Source organism: Leptonychotes weddellii, chromosome 9 (genome assembly GCF_054177405.1).
Source record: "Leptonychotes weddellii isolate Sample4059 chromosome 9, ASM5417740v2, whole genome shotgun sequence".
NCBI classification, from domain to species: Eukaryota; Metazoa; Chordata; class Mammalia; order Carnivora; family Phocidae; genus Leptonychotes; species Leptonychotes weddellii.
Window position 1 is genome coordinate 87,980,653 of NC_138377.1, and position 18,403 is coordinate 87,999,055.

General features: G+C 38.7%; 1 protein-coding gene and 1 long non-coding RNA gene across 5 annotated transcripts in view; one reads left to right on the forward strand and one right to left on the reverse strand.

Annotated features, from left to right (window-relative positions):
- ADAM10 (ADAM metallopeptidase domain 10) overlaps window positions 1–12,376 on the reverse strand; it is a 136,343-nt gene extending 123,967 nt beyond the window's left edge. For 2 of the 4 annotated variants that reach the window (XM_031031060.2, XM_081831165.1), the window contains exon 1: window positions 12,081–12,376. Coding sequence is in view for 1 of the 4 variants with exons in the window: in XM_081831165.1 (XP_081687291.1) it covers window positions 12,081–12,135 (55 nt within the window). In the remaining 3 variants the exon portion in view is untranslated. Of the gene's footprint in view, window positions 1–1,797; window positions 1,820–11,745; window positions 11,880–12,080 lie in introns of those variants that run through there. The other 2 variants (XM_081831166.1, XM_081831167.1) reach the window with 2 other exon arrangements.
- Window positions 1–18,403, forward strand: part of LOC102749095 (uncharacterized) — a 476,674-nt gene that overhangs the window by 352,697 nt on the left and 105,574 nt on the right. The window lies entirely within an intron of this gene.

Consider the following 18,403-nt stretch of genomic DNA (forward strand, 5'->3'; position numbering starts at 1 on the left):
GAAGCTTCATGGGAAATTTGAACATCCCCACACTTAAAAAGAGAAAGTAATCTTATTAGTTATGTAAGATAATGTCATTAATCTCATGAGATGCATAATGAAGTCTTTAGTGTTACAACTTACTTTCAAATGGTTCAGAGGAAAAAATATACAAATAAATACGTATTTTTTACTTATATTTCTTGAGCGATAAAGCAAGCACGGCAAAAGATAACCATTAATAAATTTAGATCAAAGGTATACAAATGTTAATTGGACTATTTATACTTTCAACCTCTCAGAAAGTATAGAAGCTTTTAAGATACAAAGTTAGGGAAAAAATATAGTATATACTGAGTAAATGCCTATGTGTAAAATTGGTAAAGGATAACTGGATTGGATCTATTAGATGGAGAAAACATAACTAATTTTCAAAACTTATTAAAAAAAAAAAAAACTGGGGAAAAAGTAAAGCAATACCAGAAAATCACCTACAAGCAGGAGTAGTAGAAAAATGGCCAGCAAGTTCTAAAAAATAGAAAAAAAAAAACATAACTTGGTCTCCTTGCCACTGGAGAGCTTAGAAAGTGTCTCCCTTTTTACAGTTTGAGAATAGTATTTTTATTTCCTGTAATTTTTTTCAAAGTCTGGTGACTTCGGATACTGGTTCTTACTAAAGGCAATCTGCTTTAAAAAAATATTTGTTTCCTGATTACTGTAGAAACACATTAACTTATATCTCACCATCCAGAGATTTATTGTGTATCCTCAAGCTTTTAAAAAATGAACATACGGGGGCGCCTGGGTGGCTCAGTCGTTGAGCGTCTGCCTTCGGCTCAGGTCATGATCCCGGAGTCCTGGGATCGAGCCCCGCATCGGGCTCCCTGCTCAGCGGGAAGCCTGCTTCTCCCTCTCCCACTCCCCCTGCTTGTGTTCCTTCTCTCACTGTGTCTCTCTCTATCAAATAAATAAAATCTTTAAAAAAAAAAAAAAATGAACATACACAAATTTATGACAAAACTGATATGGTATTATGAATAAAATGTCCTATAAGCTGCTTTCCTCTCCTTAATTGTGAACATTTTCTACTGTAAAAGAAAAAAAAAACTAAAAGGTGCTTTCCTCTCCTTAATTCTAAACATTTTCTAATGTAAAAGAAAAACCTTGTAAAGAACTTGACTGACCAAAAGCCAAATGGCTCAAATAAGTATAAAGAGCCTAAATTGATGGCAAAATAATTCTTTGTACAAAGGCAGAATCTAACAACCTCACTATACAATGCCTTTCAAAGCACAAGATATGTTTCTTAGAGGCAGTATAGTATTTAAGAGCATGAATTCTGGAGCCAGACTGACCAGATTCAAATCCCAGTTTTCCCCAATAAGTATATGACTTCTCTGACATTGAAGATGTTATCCTCCCTGATCCTGCTCCCTCATTTGTGAAATGAAAATAACAGAACCAGGGGCGCCTGGGTGGCTCAGTCGTTAAGCGTCTGCCTTCGGCTCAGGTCATGATCCCAGGGTCCTGGGATCGAGCCCCGCATCAGGCTCTCTGCTCGGCGGGAAGCCTGCTTCACCCTCTTCCATTCCCCCCTGCTTGTGTTCCCTCTCTCGCTGTCTCTCTCTCTGTCAAAAAATAAATAAAATCTTTAAAAAAAAAAAAAAGAAAATAACAGAACCTATCTTACAGAGATGTTGTAAAGACTGGGTTAATACACAAAATGCCCTAACAACAGTGCCTGGCATATAATAACAATTCCATAAATGCTAAACATTATGAATATTTTCCATATTTCATGGGTAGTTAGCATCTTACTTTCTAGGAATGCTGCAAACAAAAGCTTCCTTCCCAGCTTCTGAATCCAAAACCTACAATCTTCTGTTCCAATCTAAATTAAATATAAGAATAGGGCAAAAAACATAGAATGAAAATTTCATTAACATCAAGATGAAAAAATAATCAGAATATATCTTGCTGATATATCATCACATATCATCAATATCATCATCTTTGTGTGGGACAGCAATATTACATAACAAACTTTTTTTTCTATCTATATCAAAGAAACTTTATTCTACAATTTTAAGAATGGGGGAAGAAAAATTAGCAAACATGTTTTGACATTACAGAGCTTCCTATTTACAGAAAAACTCAATTACAATAAATGAGAGGATGTGTAAGAAGAAGCTAAGGCTGGCACATTTCCATTCCTCAAAAATTACTTGTAATCAAGTTGTTTTCAACAGACTTTTCACTTGTATAATTCTAAAATTAAGTATCAAGAGCATTTTTCCCCAACAGAAAAGTGTATTTCCTTCCTGAGAAACTTGAGTCATCAACTATGTCTTAGACATCACACTGTGTTGACCAATGCTTCTTATATCTGATATATATTCACTCTGATCTTGAAGCACTAAATACCACTAACAAAATTGTTCCCTTGTATGACAAAGGTAGACTTCCAGGAACTATCATGTCCTACATTTCAGCAATATATGTAAGTACCTTTACTGTACTCCTAGAAAAGTTACTTCTGGGGGGGACTGGGTGGCTCAGTCATTTAAGCGTCTGCCTTCAGCTCAGGTCATGATCCCAGGGTCCTGGGCTCCCTGCTCAGCGGGGCACCCGCTTCTCCCTCTCCCACCCCCCCTGCTTGTGTTCCCCCTCTCATGGTCTCTCTCTCTAACAATAAATAAAAATCTTTAAAAAAAAAAAAAGAAAAAGTTACTTCTACAATGTGACTTCAAACTTAAGTCACAGTATCAATTTCTTCACTAGAAATGAATTAGATCATTTTCTACAAGTAAATGTCTACACCTAACAGTTCCAGTGAAAGTTCAAGATACTAGGGTGTGTCCTACAATTATGAGCATATTTCAACACATCCACTTTTTGAGATGAACTGGTTTCTAAAAATTAAAAATAATAAAGCTAGCTGGCTCAGAAATTAAGATAAGTAGCTCTTTTTAAATTATAAACTAAATCAATCACAAAGGGCACGAAACATCAATGATTAAAACATACTGAATGTATTAAATTTCTACCACTAACGTATGAAATACAACTTACAAATTCAAAAATGGAACATGTACATAATTTAGATTTCTGTGCTCATTTGAAATGCCTTTATACCATTTCAATAAGCGCAGACACAAGTACAGACAGTAACCCATGTAAGGGACTGTGACTTTCAACCTACCTAAATAAAACACACACACAATGGGCTCAGCCACAACTCCCCAGTTGGTGTATATCTACCCCACACCCACATTTCATCCTAAGCCCATTCTCATTACTTCACCCTTCTCCCATATGACACCCCAAAGCATCTACCTCTACCTCCTTCCAGGAAATTTGGATGTGCAAATAAAATAATTCTGCCAAAGGTGTTAATGATGATAATAAGAGGAAGGGGGAATAGAGTTATAAAAAAGATAATGAAAGTTTTTGAGAACTTATGCATTAAAATTTTGAAGAGAATATTTTGTGAAAAGTTGAAACTGAGTAGAACAAATTCTGAAGACAGAGTTGCAGAAGCTGCTGACAGAGTCTCTCAAAACTACCCCACAGAAACTAAAATCCTACTAATCCATGGCTCTTCTCGGTTAACAAGCAACTGATTTGGTTTGGTTTTTAAATAATCCTCATGAGTTATCAGTCATTCAATTGCTATTATAAATAAGCAGAATCAGATTTACTTTCCAACCACAAACTGGAAGATGAAGAATGGGAAATGCTGGAAGATAAATGATAAAAGTAAATTTTTCAGAGCTGCAGCGCATAGAACACTAGGAGGAAAAAGGTTTGAACAGGATAGAAATATGGAAGCTTATGAAACTTGAGTAATCAATTAAGACAGCAAGCTATCAGAAATTTAAAAAAAAAAAAAAAGGTAAAAAGACTCAAATTTCCTTAGAGCAGGGTTTCTCACTCTCAGCACTACTAACATTTTGGCCAGACAATTCTTTGGTGTGGGGGACTGTCCTGTGCATTTTAAGATAGTTAGCAGCATCTCTGGCCTCTACTCACTAGATGCCAGTAGCATCCCTCCAGGTATGACAACCAAAACTGTCTCTCGTCTATAAATGTTTCAGTGTCTGCTCTGCATATACACTTTAACTACACACTAATTTTTTGAAGGATACAAAACTGCATAAATATTACAATGCAAATTCATAATAAGCATTTTAAAAGATTGAATGATTAATATTCAAAAGTGATAAAATTGTGAAGGAATTATGGATTTTCTTAAATTCTGTTTTCTAGGGGTGCCTGGGTGGCTCAGTCGGTTAAGCGACTGCCTTTAGCTTGGGTCATGATCTCAGGGTCCTGGTATCGAGCCTGTACTGGGCTTCCTGCTCAGCGGAAGGCCTGCTTCTCTCTCTCTCCCACTCTCCCTGCTTGTGTTCCCTCTCTCGCTATCTCTCTATCAAATACATAAAATCTTTAAAAAAAATAAAAAGATAAATTCTATTTTCTAATGCTTGGTATCAACTTTCTAGCATTTCAACTTCTAGAAATACATTTTATCCATCTTTATTTTGAAACTAATAGATTCCAAATGAAAGTAGGCCTGGAAACAATATAATTTTTATAATATTTGTATAACATTTTACAGTCTCCAGCATTTTTACAAACTTATCCCAATTAATTCTTAGGAAAAGAGGTAGCAAATTAATATCCCATTCAATTCATAGGTATAGGATTCTATCTGTATTCTTTTTTTTTTTTTTTAAAGATTTTATTTATTTATTTAAGACAGAGAATGAGAGAGAGTACATGAGAGGGGGGAGGGTCAGAGGGAGAAGCAGACTCCCTGCCGAGCAGGGAGCCCGATGCGGGACTCGATCCAGGGACTCCAGGATCATGACCCGAGCCGAAGGCAGTCGCTTAACCAACTGAGCCACCCAGGCACCCTTTCTATCTGTATTCTTATGAAAACTAAATCCAAAGTTCAAATATGTGTATTGTATCCCTTGCCATCATCTATGCAAGCAAAGACAAATAGAAAATTCTGCTCCAAAAATCATATATGTACATTTGCCAAAGAGCCTAATTCCAACTTGATAACAAATATATACCTGCAAAAATATACTTGTTAATGTATCTTTAATTCTAACCTCTCCCAGGTGCCTGGGTGGCTCAGTCAGTTAAGCATCTGACTCTTGATCTCAGCTCATGTCTTGATCTCAGGGTCATGAGTTCAAGCCCCGCGTTGGGCTCCACACTGGGTGTAGAACCTACTTAAAAAAAAAAAAATCGAACCCCTCCCCTCCAAATTCACCAAACTTCTACCTCACGACTCTGGAGCAGTGCTTCCCAAATGACAAGCCAAATACTTCTGGAAGACTGCAAAGTTTCAACCAATCCCCAACAAAAATATTAGATTGCAAGTCAGATAAAATCCCAGACTATGACACACATCCCAAACTAGAACCTACCTAGATTCAAAATCTTAAGATGTCTTATTTTCAACTTCAAAGACTGAGGTCCTCTAAGTTTTATGAAAACACCCTCTCTCCAATGCAACAGCCTCTGAGATCTAAATTCAACACAGAGTGAGCCTTCAATAATTTTGTTAGCTTCCTGTTAAACTTCTGCCAAGTTTTATAAGTTTTCTTCCGTGAGATTTCTTTTCTATCCTTATTTATTTCTACAATACAGAAATAAATATAGAACTTAAACACACAATTCATCAAGCAACTAATTTATTCCTTACTGTATCATATTCCAACTCCTCAACATGGACTCCAACCAACATTCCGTAACACTCTACCTTGCAGCTATAATGGCCTAGAATATGAATAATTGGAGTCCTGGCTATCATGGCCCAGCTAGCACTTCTTATTTCCTGCCATGGACTCTCCATTCCAGGCAAGAAAACCTACAAGCACCTTACTAGACTATTATGCCATTCTCTTTCCTCAAAAGGCTTTCCCCAACTGGGGAAATAAATCCTCATTTCATCTGCAACTACAATACATAATTGGAACTTTATTTTTATATCTTGGCATTTCTGTCTATGCTGACAAACTCAGTATTTTTTACTTCTCACTCAAGACTGTAGCTCATGACTCCTACTAACCACAGACATACAATAAACTGGTGACTAAAACAGCAATGTTCTCGCTGTACACGTTCTCACACTGTTTACTTGGAATTGTAATAGCTTCAGAATGAATTCACCCAGTTTCAAAGGGAGTCTACATTCTCTAAGAACTATTCTCAGTATTACTGTTTCCTGCAACCTAGTGAGACAGGACTGTCTCCACTAGTACCAAGGGAAAGCCTTCACACTGCTAGATAGCAATGTTACTGCCCTCATAGGGATTGAACTGGTAGCATTATTACAGTTTTCCCATTTATTCTTATTAACATTGCTTTCTTTTCCTAGTATAAAGATTGACAGTTAAACTAGTTAGAATTACCACTACTGGATTTTTATTCACAAAAGCAGGCATTTTAGAGTTGCTTGGAAGAATCACTAACAATCGTTAAATAAATCAATTCCTCCAAAAAAAACAAACCTGGGGCTCCTTACCCAAGCATGTCACATAGAGTTGCCCATGTGCAAATAAACCAAATGCAAATCAATTCCTAGAATTTGGAGCATCTGCCCTGTGACTTGGGGCTCAGATCTGAAACCACTGTGTTTTTCTGTTCACAGCCTTTTGTATCTACAATTCGTCTCCCCCAGTTAGTAACCACACAGGCCTCTCACGGAAACTTGTGTTAGCAGCTATATCCAATGACTACGTGCCCTGCCCCCCAACTTCTCCACACACACAAATTCCATTTCTGTTACTCCATGTATATATTTTAAGTTAGGCCGTCCCAAAAATATACCTCCAACTTTGGCAAAAGTTTTCTAACCATTAGAATGTGATACAATTCAAAGACAGACAAATTTAACTTTATGCAAATCACAAACTCACCAAATCTGTAACACACAACAGTTACCTTACTTCAAACTAACAATAAAACACAGTATATCACAGTATCCGGAGCCTCTGTCATCTACCTTTTACCTAATTGCTCCTTTAAATACAGAGAATATTTTTCTTAACATACAATTTGCATTCCTGCAGAGGATATTACAATTGCACATTTTAAGGTATGTTTAATATCAATAATCTAGTATACTAGTTTGGAACCAAAGTACTCATGATTCAGATCTGGGAAATGATCTACCTGCAACCAAATGAGTGTGCGTTTTATTTGGTGTGTCTTCCTGGTTATCTATCAGTTTTTTTCTCTCCATTCCACCTTGCCTCACTTTAACTACCAAAATACATTAATACAACATTATCCTAATTGTTCAGAACAGGGAACCTCAACACTAAACTCCACAAGCCAAAACATATACATTAAAAATAAACTTTTAGGGGCGCCTGGATGGCTCAATCAGTTAAGCATCTGCCTTCGGCTGGGGTCATGATCTTGGGGTCCTGGGACCAAGCCCCGTTTCTGGCTCCCAACTCAGCAGGAAGCCAGCTTTCCCTCTGCCCCGCCCCCCCCACCCCCCGCTTGTGCGTGCTCTCTAATAAATGAATAAAATCTTTTAAAAAGAACACATCACTTTAAAAAATAAATTTTAAAATATATATGTATCTAAAGTTCATGTACTTTATTCCAAAAAGATGCAGAACTTATTTATTCCACTTTGCATGCAAGCATATCAAGTATGATTATTTAGTTTCCCCACAGAAAATGTATTAGAAACAACTAATTAGAAGGTGATATCCTCAAGGTTTGCAAGAAAGCCAGGAATTTTAACCAAAAAGTTAGAAATACTATTGAAACCAGATACAAGAATAAAAAGTACAATCACCTAGAATAAATTTAGAATACCCATTTCAATTGTTTGGGGGGGGCGGGGCAGGGGAGGGGGGGCAGAAACTACAATAGAGCCCAGAACAGTAACAGCTGTTCTCTATATTAAACCTCAATCATTTAAGAAAAGATTGAAGTCAGCCCATTTTAAGGGCACAGTAAATGTGTAATGTATCCTAGAAAAACTTCCATCAAAAATTGCCAAAATTTTACAAGTCTGGTCCCAGAGACTTATTTGGGAATCTTCTCATATCTGAACCTGTCATTGTCATTTCCCAACAACGCTGGAAAATGTACCTTATTGTTCAATGTATTATTTCATTTCATTTTATGAATTTCAAAGGCAGAGTTTATGTTTATGACCTGTTCTTAAAAGAAAAAAAGCCTAAGTTTTTACTTGCATGACCCTCAACCATTTTTTCCTGTGAGTTTCATCCAAGTAGAAAAAGAAATGGTTTCTTATTTGCTCGTTGAGATAAAGTGATCTGGAAAAATCAGAACCATCATTCTTTAAGAACTTCAAATTGTTATTGTGAAAACAGGATTTTTAATATTTAATAATCTTATGCTAAATAAAAAGAATAGGTATGCCACAGCTTTTATTAACAAAGGTTTAAGACTACTGTAAAAATAATTAAAACACATATTAAAAGTTGGATAAGAGGTCACAGTCAAAAGAACATTTCTAAAAGACTGGATTCATCTATGTAAGATGAAGCCAAGGTAGAGATGCAAATAACATAGTCGCAAGATCCACACAGGTGACAAAAATGAGTGAAACAGGCCAAGTGTATTACCAGTAGGAATGATAGTAACTGCACTGACGGGTAAGCACATGCCCAGTCTAAAGAGGGCAGCTACTGCTCTACCACTCCGCTACAGACAATAGGAATGCAGCCCAGAAGAGCCTGGGTTTCCAATTCTTCCAAAAAAAAAAAAAAAATTTAGAAGTCTGTGAATTTCATTGAGGAATTTCCCGATTTTTCAATGTTGATAACTAGTTGAAACCTAAAGACACTGCGAATCAAACAATACATCTCTAAGGTGGCTCAGCCCAGGGGCCACCTTTAACCTAATGTGTGAACTGCTTTCAAAAAGGTTATGAGGGGGCAATGGGTAAAGTTCAGGCCTTGAGGTCAAGCTGGCCTGGGTTTGAATGTCTAATTCACCACTTAGCAGGTGGATAATGAAAGAAATTATTTCTTCAAGCCTATTTCTTCAACTGTAAAATACCACCACTCTCTCATAAATGTTGAAAAGTGAAACTCCTAACACAGTATCAGATACACAATAGACATCATAGAAATGTCCCTTACTGCCCCTCCTTAACCCTGCAAGTCCTTTGGAAAATTTAAGAGATCAGATAATAAATAGACACCCTTGAAGATCTTAAACAAGTTATTAAAAAAAAAAAAATCAGAAAACAGAGGCGCCTGCTGTGCCCATTTCCCTCACCCCTGCTACTCAGAGAGGTTCTGTGTATACAGAAAAGGTACAGTTAATGTAGGGCATGGCTTGAATGGACCTTAAAATGATACAATTAACTGGATTATCAATCTCAAATTAAAAAGATGAACAGGCAGAACTCCTTAGAGACAAATCTCTCTTATTAACTTCATAGACTCTTACTTGCTGGTAGAAGTGAGAGAAATCGTTTAAGCTTAAGCTTTAATAATTTTAATACTTTTGGCCAAACTTCCAGAAAACTTATTTCTAAAGAATGCATGGTACAAAACAAAGGATTTACGCCAGATTTTTAAACATACAAAACATGACAGACTCTAAACTTCATTTTATGTATGATTTCATCAAAACCAAGTACTGTCGGATTGAATTTACTACTACAGCTAAAATATCTTTGACCTCTCAAACATACCAATTAATTTTTAAAAAGAGAAAAGACAACAACTCTCCAAAATATTTGTGTTAAAAAGTACTATGCACACGTACATAAAAAATATTTGGGCTATATTTACTTAGAATAGTTCCAATAAATTTCTAATGTGGTTACAAATAATAAAAGCAATTTTATGTATACATATCTATATAAACACTTACTGAACTCTGCAAATTTTATGGTATCTTCCTACATATACAACAAACTGGGGCATGTGCTAGAAATGAAAGTTTAATGCATGTGCATGAGGAAAGTTTAAGTTTCAGGAAGCAACTAAGGCAACTAAAATCATTTATTAAGTACATAAAAATCTATACTTCAAAGTTAAATCCGTATTTCCACTACAACTTCTTGTCTACATAAACATATTCATTTCTTTCATATGTTAAACAAATTATATTCAATTTGAGCGTATTCTATTCTACATATCATCATCATATAAACTTCTTACAAACTTGACCATAAATATAAATAGCTCAGGCTCATATTTAAAAATAGTATATATTACAATAAAATTACAAATATCTCCAAGTACCCAAAGGCTACAATCTTGATACTAATTTTAAAATGAAAGTTTCTTAGTGTCTTTTTTTTTAAAGTTCTGCGTAAACATGAAAAAGTAAGTAGCCTTTTAATGTTTAATGCAAAATGATACTTTATAAATGACTCCAAAGTTCTGAATTTAGATTTTTGTGTACCAAGGGTCTTAACCCACAAAAATTATGCTGTTAATTTACTTTTTCTTCAACCATCAGGCTACACCAATTTATATTCTTATTGTTTCACACTTAAAAACAACGGTCATTTTATATACTACCACTCCTCAATAATTTACAGTACCTCATGCGTTTGTCTTAGTTTGTACCACCTCATAGAAATCAAGAGTCTAACACCTGACTATAATCATAAATAGTGATGAGACGGAAAAAATGATTTGTCGGAAGCCACATTCTGAACATAAATACAAATGTTATAAAAGGCCCTTATAAAGGGTCTCTAGCACACGATACTTCTTAAAACTAAACATCTACTAGAAACTCTTAATCTAAAATGTACATCTAGCAAATGAACACCACAAACTACAACAAAAGTGTACCTACAAAGCATCATTCTCCGACTAAGTAGAACTCAGGACAAAAATACGCTTGGCTCTGCAATCATAAGTTAAAGTGACAAAGAAGAACAGAAACAATACACTACATAAAATATACAGTATTCTCTAAATTATCAAATTACACTATCCTCATCGGAAGCACTCCGGTAATTTTTTCAATTCAATGATTTTAAACAAACTTTGAGGTTTTTAAGTATACTTTGGGGCAAGACAAAAACTTTACCTAAAATAAAGCACTTTACACAACAACAAAATTATGCAGCCGGTCCTAGGATCATAAAAAAATCGTCTTCAAAACCCGAGTAATCAAGAAATTATCTGCTTACAGTAAATTTAACTCCAATTTGCGGGGTGAGGGAGTTGCCACCGTCTGACAACCCACTAACTACGCTGTACGTCTATTCCACCTGAGAGCTTAAGAAAAAAGTTGGGTCACCCAGGGACTTCTCCAAGAGACCCAATCCAAACAGATCAAACATCCGAAACGGCTTACTTTTCTCCCCACCAAACCCATTCCCCTGGGCAACAGAATGTTTTCACTGAACATAAACACACCCTCCTGAGAGCTCTCTCCAAACACTCGGGCAGAGGCAGGGCACTATAGAGAGCGGAAGCGACTCGTCTCAGACAGCAGAGGACCACTGTTACCCCTCCACGGGCGGCCCCTCCACGGGCGGCCCCTCTGCAGAACCGGGTCAGTCTGGATCGCCGCGCCCGGTAAAGAACAATACACCAGCCCCGCCGCACACATCTCAACTTCCCACGAGCCTGCGCGGCCGTTCCCCGCGGTGGAGCGGACTCCGGAATCCGCCACCGGGCAGAGGCTGGGGGCGGAAGGAGGGAGGTAAAGACCGCCAGCCCCGCGGCGGCAGCCCGTCCCGGCACCCGGCGAGCAGGCTGGAGGTATGGAGCCACCGACCTGGGCTCCACGGCTCACGCCCGGCAACTCGGATCTCCCGACTGCTTCTCTGGGAGGCGACCCCCGCCTCCCCTGCCGCCGGGGCAGTGGGGGGCGGGGAAGGCCTCGGCAGAGGCTCGGAGCCTCCTTGGCCCGCCAGGGAAGGGAACGCGGTCGGGGCGCGGGGGACAATAGGGAGCGGGGAGCGCCGCGCGCCGGAGTGGCGCCGCCGGCCGGCCGGGCTGACTGACGCGCCTGCCGCGCGGCGCGACTGGGCTCCGCTCGACCCGGCCGCCGCTGCCGCCGCGCGGTCCGCCGTGGTCAAGGCGTCCCCGGCGCTCGGGGTCGTGCCTCACCTCCCAGCCCCGCCGCCCAGGAGAGGAGCGGAATTAACACTCTCAGCAACACCATCTTCCGCGGCCGCCGCCTCCTCACGGGTTAACAGCAGCACATCGATCCGGAGGGAGAAGCTGAAGGGGCTTGGTCCGGAGTCTCCACGGGAAGCAGGGACCTCCCCCGGCAGGAGAAACGGCGAAGCACCTCCCTCTCGCTCCACTTCAGGGGCCGGCAAAGCTCCCAGCTCCTCCAAAACAGGGACCTCCCTCCCCCTCGTTCGTTTCCTTCCTCCCTTCCCCGCGTTCCTTCCCTCGCTCCTTCCCTCTTCTCTACCTCCCTCCCCCGAGCCCCGGACCTCCGCCTCCTTCCTCACCACGTGATGCGCGGCGCCCAACCGGCAGGCCCAGCCGCACCCCTTCCTCCCGCCCCTCCCCCTCCCCCAGGCACCCCAGGGGCGCGCGCATGCGCGCGGGGTCCGGTTCCCGGGCTGTTAGGCCCGCCGCCGCTTCCTGTCCGCTGGCGGAGAGGGGGGATTGGGTTTAGGAGGCGGGGTTTCCCCTGGTCCCGCCCCGAAACGGGAGCGCTTCTCCGCAGAGCAGCGACTGCTCGCCCGCTAGTTCTTAACGACTGGTGAGGACCGTTCCTAAGACGAAAATGGGAGAGTGAAAAGATGTTAAGAGGCCGCTTTCTTCTTAACTTCACAAGTAAGGGAGATTTTTATTTCTTCCTTTTCTGTTTCTGGTGGTGCACGACAGCAACCAAATAAACGAAAGCAAAGCCCCAACAAGCGACAGCCACCAGTGATCAAACAGATGAAAAGACCTTCAAACCCAGAAAGGAAAAACACAGCCTATGGCATTTTTTTTTCTTAATTCTTTAAAAATTTGTCGCAGATCAGGCTTTGGCCTTTCTAAATGTCCGCAGTTTAATCCATACGGTCCTAAATCTCTTGCCCAAAATATGGCCTCTTTACCACTCTTTTTTCCCCAGCTCTGAAGAGCACTGCACCCCAACTTCTTTGAAGCTCATGTTTGGTTTATGTTTGGTTTCTCAGTAACTCACTTTGGTTCTTTAAACTCATATTCCTGGATGAAAGACTTAAACACAGGACCTGAAGGTGTAAAATTTCTAGAAGAAAACTGGGAGAAGAAAAAACAATTGGTCTTGCCAATGTTTTTTTTAATATGACACCAAAAGCACAAGCAACAAAAGCCAAGTAAGTGGGACTACATCAAACCGAGAGCTGCACAAGGAAAGAAGCAATCAGCAGAATGAAAAGGCAACATACACAAGGAGAGAAGATATTTGTAAATCATATATCTGATAAGGGGTTAGTATCCAAAATATATAAAGAACTTATACAACTCAACAGCAAAGAAACAAACTATCCAATTTAAAAATAGGCAGAGGACCTGAATAGACATTTTTCCAAAGAAGACATACAGATGGCCAACAAACACATGAAAAGTTATCATCACTAATCATCAGGGAAATGCAAATAAAAACCACAATGATATATCACTTTATATCAGAATGGCTAAAATAAAAAAATAAGAAATAACAAGTGTTGGTGAGGTTGTGGAGAAAAAGGAACCCTTCTGCACTGTTGGTAGGAATGCAAGCTGGTGCAGCCACTGTGGAAAACAGTATGGAGGTTCCTCAAGAAGTTAAAAGTCAGGGTGCCTGGCTAGTTCAGTCAGTAGAGCATGCAGCTCTTGATCTTAGGGGTTGTAAGTTCGAGCCCCATGTTGGCTGTAGAAATCACTTAAAATTTTTAAAAATCTTTAAAAAAAGTTAAGAATAGAATTACCATATGATCCACTAATTATACTAGAAATGTATAGAATTGTTGAATCATTATACTGTATACCTGAAACTAATATAACACTGTATGTTAATTATACTTGGATAAAAAATAAATTTTAAAAATATTTTTGAATAGGCAGAGGAACTAAATAGACACTTTTCCAAAGAAGATATCCAAATGGCCAACAGTACGACACTAACCATCAAGAAAATGCAAATCCAAACCATAATCTTCACTATTAGAATGGCTATCATCAAAAAGACAGGAGATATAAGTGTTGGCAAGGATGTGAAGAAAAGGGAACCCATATGCACTGTTGGCAGGAAGGTAAATTAGTGCAGCCACTGTGGAAAATAGTATGGAAGTTCCTCAAAAAATTAAAAATAGAACTACCATATGATCCAGCAACCTCACTTCTGGGTATGCATCCACAGGGAATGAAATCAGGATCTTGAAGAGATAACTTCACTCCCATGTTCACTGCAGCATTATTCACAATAGCCACAACATGGAAACAAGATAAGTGTCCCTCCATGGATGAATGGATAAAGAAGATGTGATATATATACATACATATATCTATATCATACATATCTATATCTATACATATATCTATATCATACATATCTATATCTATACATATATCTATATCATACATATATGTCTATATATACAACAGAGTATTATTCAACCATGAGAAAGAAGGAAATCCTGCCATTCGCCACATCATGGGTGAACCCTGAGGACATTATGCTAAATGAAATAAGTCAGACAGAGATCTGATACCATGTGATCTTGCTTATATATGGAATCTTAAAAAAGCTAAATGCTTAGAAACAAAGAGTAAAATGATGGTTATCAGGGGCTGGGGTGTGTGGAAGGGAAATGTTCATCAAAAGGTACAAACTTCCAGTTATAAGATGAGTAAGTTCTGGAGCTCTAATGAACAGCATGGTGACTATAGTTAATAATACTCTATTATATACTTTAAAGTTGCTAAGAGAGTGGACTTTAAATGTTATCACCACAAAAAAGAAATGGTAATTATGTGAGGTGATGGAGGTGTTAATTAACCCCACTGTGATAATCATTTTGCAGTATATGTGTATCAAATCAACACATTATGCAACTTAAACTTATACCTTGATGAAGCTGGAAAAAATTGAAATTAAATAAATAAAAGTACACGATTCAGTAGCATTTAGTAAATGCACATTGCTGTACAACCATCACCACTATCTACTTCCAGAACATATTCATATGGCAAATAAGGGAGGAAAAAACTTGTATTTCATTAACTAGAACCTCCTGGTGGCATTTCACTAGATATTCTTTATCTATCTGGCATCCTGTTTGAATAGCCTGCGTTAGGGAATATAAGTATTAATAGTATCATTACTAATAATAAATTGGAATTCCTATACTTTTTATTCTGTATATTTTTAAAATTTATTACCCTTTACATAAGCCAAGAGTATGCTTCTTTGTCAGTTTGACAAATGAATTATTATAGTTTTGCTCCAACATTAATAAGCTCAAAAATACAGTCAGTAGTTCCAAAACCATCATTAAAAGCATCCATTTATAATGAGATGTATGGGATTATTAAAAGATGGCAGATTCTCATGAATTTTTTTTTTCCTTTCTTAAAAGAAAGAGTTATATGCAAACATTACATTGCCTATCACCTGTGCTTGTTACTGTTCTCTTTTGGTGGTGTAGTCAACAAATTATATTTTGATTTCTAGCTATTAGACGACCTTGTGGCATGTTTTGTGTAGCACAGTATTTTTATAATTAATTATATAAAGTTAATTTTATATGATTAATTTTTATAATTATATTTTAAATTAATTTATTTATAATGGTTAGAGGCAAATGACACTTTCTCTTTAAATTCAGCTGGAGGGCCCCTCGGCGGCTCAGTCGATTGAGCATCTGCCTTTGGCTCAGGTCATGATCCCAGAGTCCTGGAATCAAGTCCCACATCAGGCTCCCTGCTCAGTGGGAACTCTGCTTCTCCCTCTACCCTTCTGCCCTACACATGATCTCTCTCTCAAATAAATAAAAAATAAATAAAATCTTTGTATAAATAAATAAGTAAATAAAAATAAATTCAACTGAAAAAATCACCAGGGTGACCATGGGAAAATTACACTTAAGATTGTATTTCGTTTTATTTTATTTTATTTTTTTAAGATTTTTTTTGAGTAATCTCTGTAGCCAAGCTGAGGCTTGGACCCACAACCCCAAGATCAAGAGTTGCACACTCCACCAACTGGGCCCACCAAGCACCCCACCTTTTTATTTTAAAACATAAATACATAACATACCAGCTTCATAATGGATGGTATTAAAATGTCACAAGTTTGGACTGCTATTTTGTTTGAAAATTTAACTTACCACATTCTGGGTATTTTGCCGATGTATGGGAAACTGATGGTTTATACCATCATAGACTGCATGGGGTTGGCTCCCAGCTCTCCCATGTATAAGCTGTGTAGCTTTGGCCAAATTATTTCACCTTTCTAACCTCAATATTTCTTTATAAGATAAGAATGATAAAATATTTGCCTCACGGGATTGTTTTGATGATTAAATTTAAATTAGGTTAACATTGTAAGGTGGCAGGTAATAATTGCTATATAAGTGTTTGTTTGTAAAAATATATAAATATCACTGTCCTTTCATGAATACTCAAATATCCATTCAAAAGCAGCAATTAGGAGCGCCTAGGTGGCTCAGTCATTAAGCGTCTACCTTCGGCTCAGGTCATGATCCCAGGGTCCTGTGATCAAGTCCCACATCAGGCTCCCTGCTCAGTGGGAAGCCTGCTTCTCCCTCTCCCAATCCCCCTACTTATGTTCCCTCTCTCACTGTCTCTCTCTGTCTGTTAAATAAATAAAATTTAAAAATTTAAAAAGCAGCAATTAATAGGATTATTTCCTTAGCAACAATACACAGCTTTGATGCTACCAGTATAATAAAAGTTATCCTCATGCAACAATAATGAGAAATTTGGCTAGGAAGTATAAGCTTGTATACAGAATATTACACAAGTAATACTACATGAAAATGCTTGTTGCACAACTTAAGCCAATCCTGGTAAAAGTTTCAACAATTACATTTTAAATTTCCAACTCCTAATAAACTGCCTTCTCGATGTCTCACTGTCATGCCAAATTCAATATGTTTAACTTCCTATCTCTAATAATGGCACCATCACTCTCCCCAGTAACCTGACATGGAGAGTGGAATCATCATAGACTCTTCTTCCCTTGTCTATTCATAACCAGTCACCATGTGTTAATTCTTCCCCTAAAAACTTCTTTCTTGAGCCTTTAATCTTTCCCTTCCCACTACTGTCACTCCAATTCACAAAATTTCTTTTGCTTACACTCCTGCAGGACTTCTAATCCATCTCACTTCAGTCTCCCACTGGAGAGCATTGCAGCGCAATGGTCTCTCACCATTGGTCCTCACTCAATGCAATGCAATTTGCTTCCACCCTGTCATTCCTAAGAAGCTACTCTTGTCAGCGTCATCAAAGATCCGTTAGTTATCAATGCCACTGTACACCCACAATCCTTATCTAACTAGATCTCTTGGTCAATTAACACTCCTCAAAACTCCCTCCTCCAGTTTTGCAAGACCTCGCTTATTTTCCTGATTTTCCTCCCTACTTTTAACCGCACCTCCTTCTGCATCTCTTCCCTGGGGCTTTTTCTTCTCTTTATCCTTTAAATATTGGTGTCCCTCGGGTCTTTATCCTTGGCTCTCTTGTCTTACCATTCTTCATTTGCATGGTTAGTTTTTATTACTCTCGAATGTCTATGACCCACTAGGCTGTAAACTCCATTAAAACAAAGCCTAGATCTCTCTTGTTCTCAATTCTACCCCAGTGCCCAGCACACAGTCAGCACTTTTCCTATACTTGTGTCCCAAGTCCCAGACCTATATCCTAAGTCGCTCCGTGTACCAGCTGTAACCTTGAATAAGTTAAGGCACCTGTGCCACACTTTGGTAATTTTTACAGGGGGGAGAATATAAGACCTACCTCAGAGTGCTGTTATGTCAGTTAAGTAAAGTGCTTGTAAAGCACTGAGAATATTACATGGCACATGTAATTATAAAATTTTAGGTGCTGTTATTATTGCGTATCTAACTCCTCCCAGTACACCAAATACAACATGTCCCAAACCGAACAAACCCCTACATCAACCTACTCAAACCACTTTTTCCATCTTGGTTAATGACAACCCCATGGAAGCAATTACCTAACTCCTCTCCCATTCAAGTAGGTCAAGTCATCTTTAATCTCCATCCTATGAACTACTCCCCCATCTCTATGGCCAGAGCCCAAGTTCTCATCTCTCTGTCTCACGTTACCCACTCCTTGACCTTTTGCCCCCACTGCTGCCGGAGTGATCTTTTTAAAATATATATATCCTGGGGTGCCTGGGAGGCTCAGTCGTTAAGCATCTCCGGCTCAGGTCATGATCCCAGGGTCCCGGGATGGAGCCCTGCGTCGGGCTC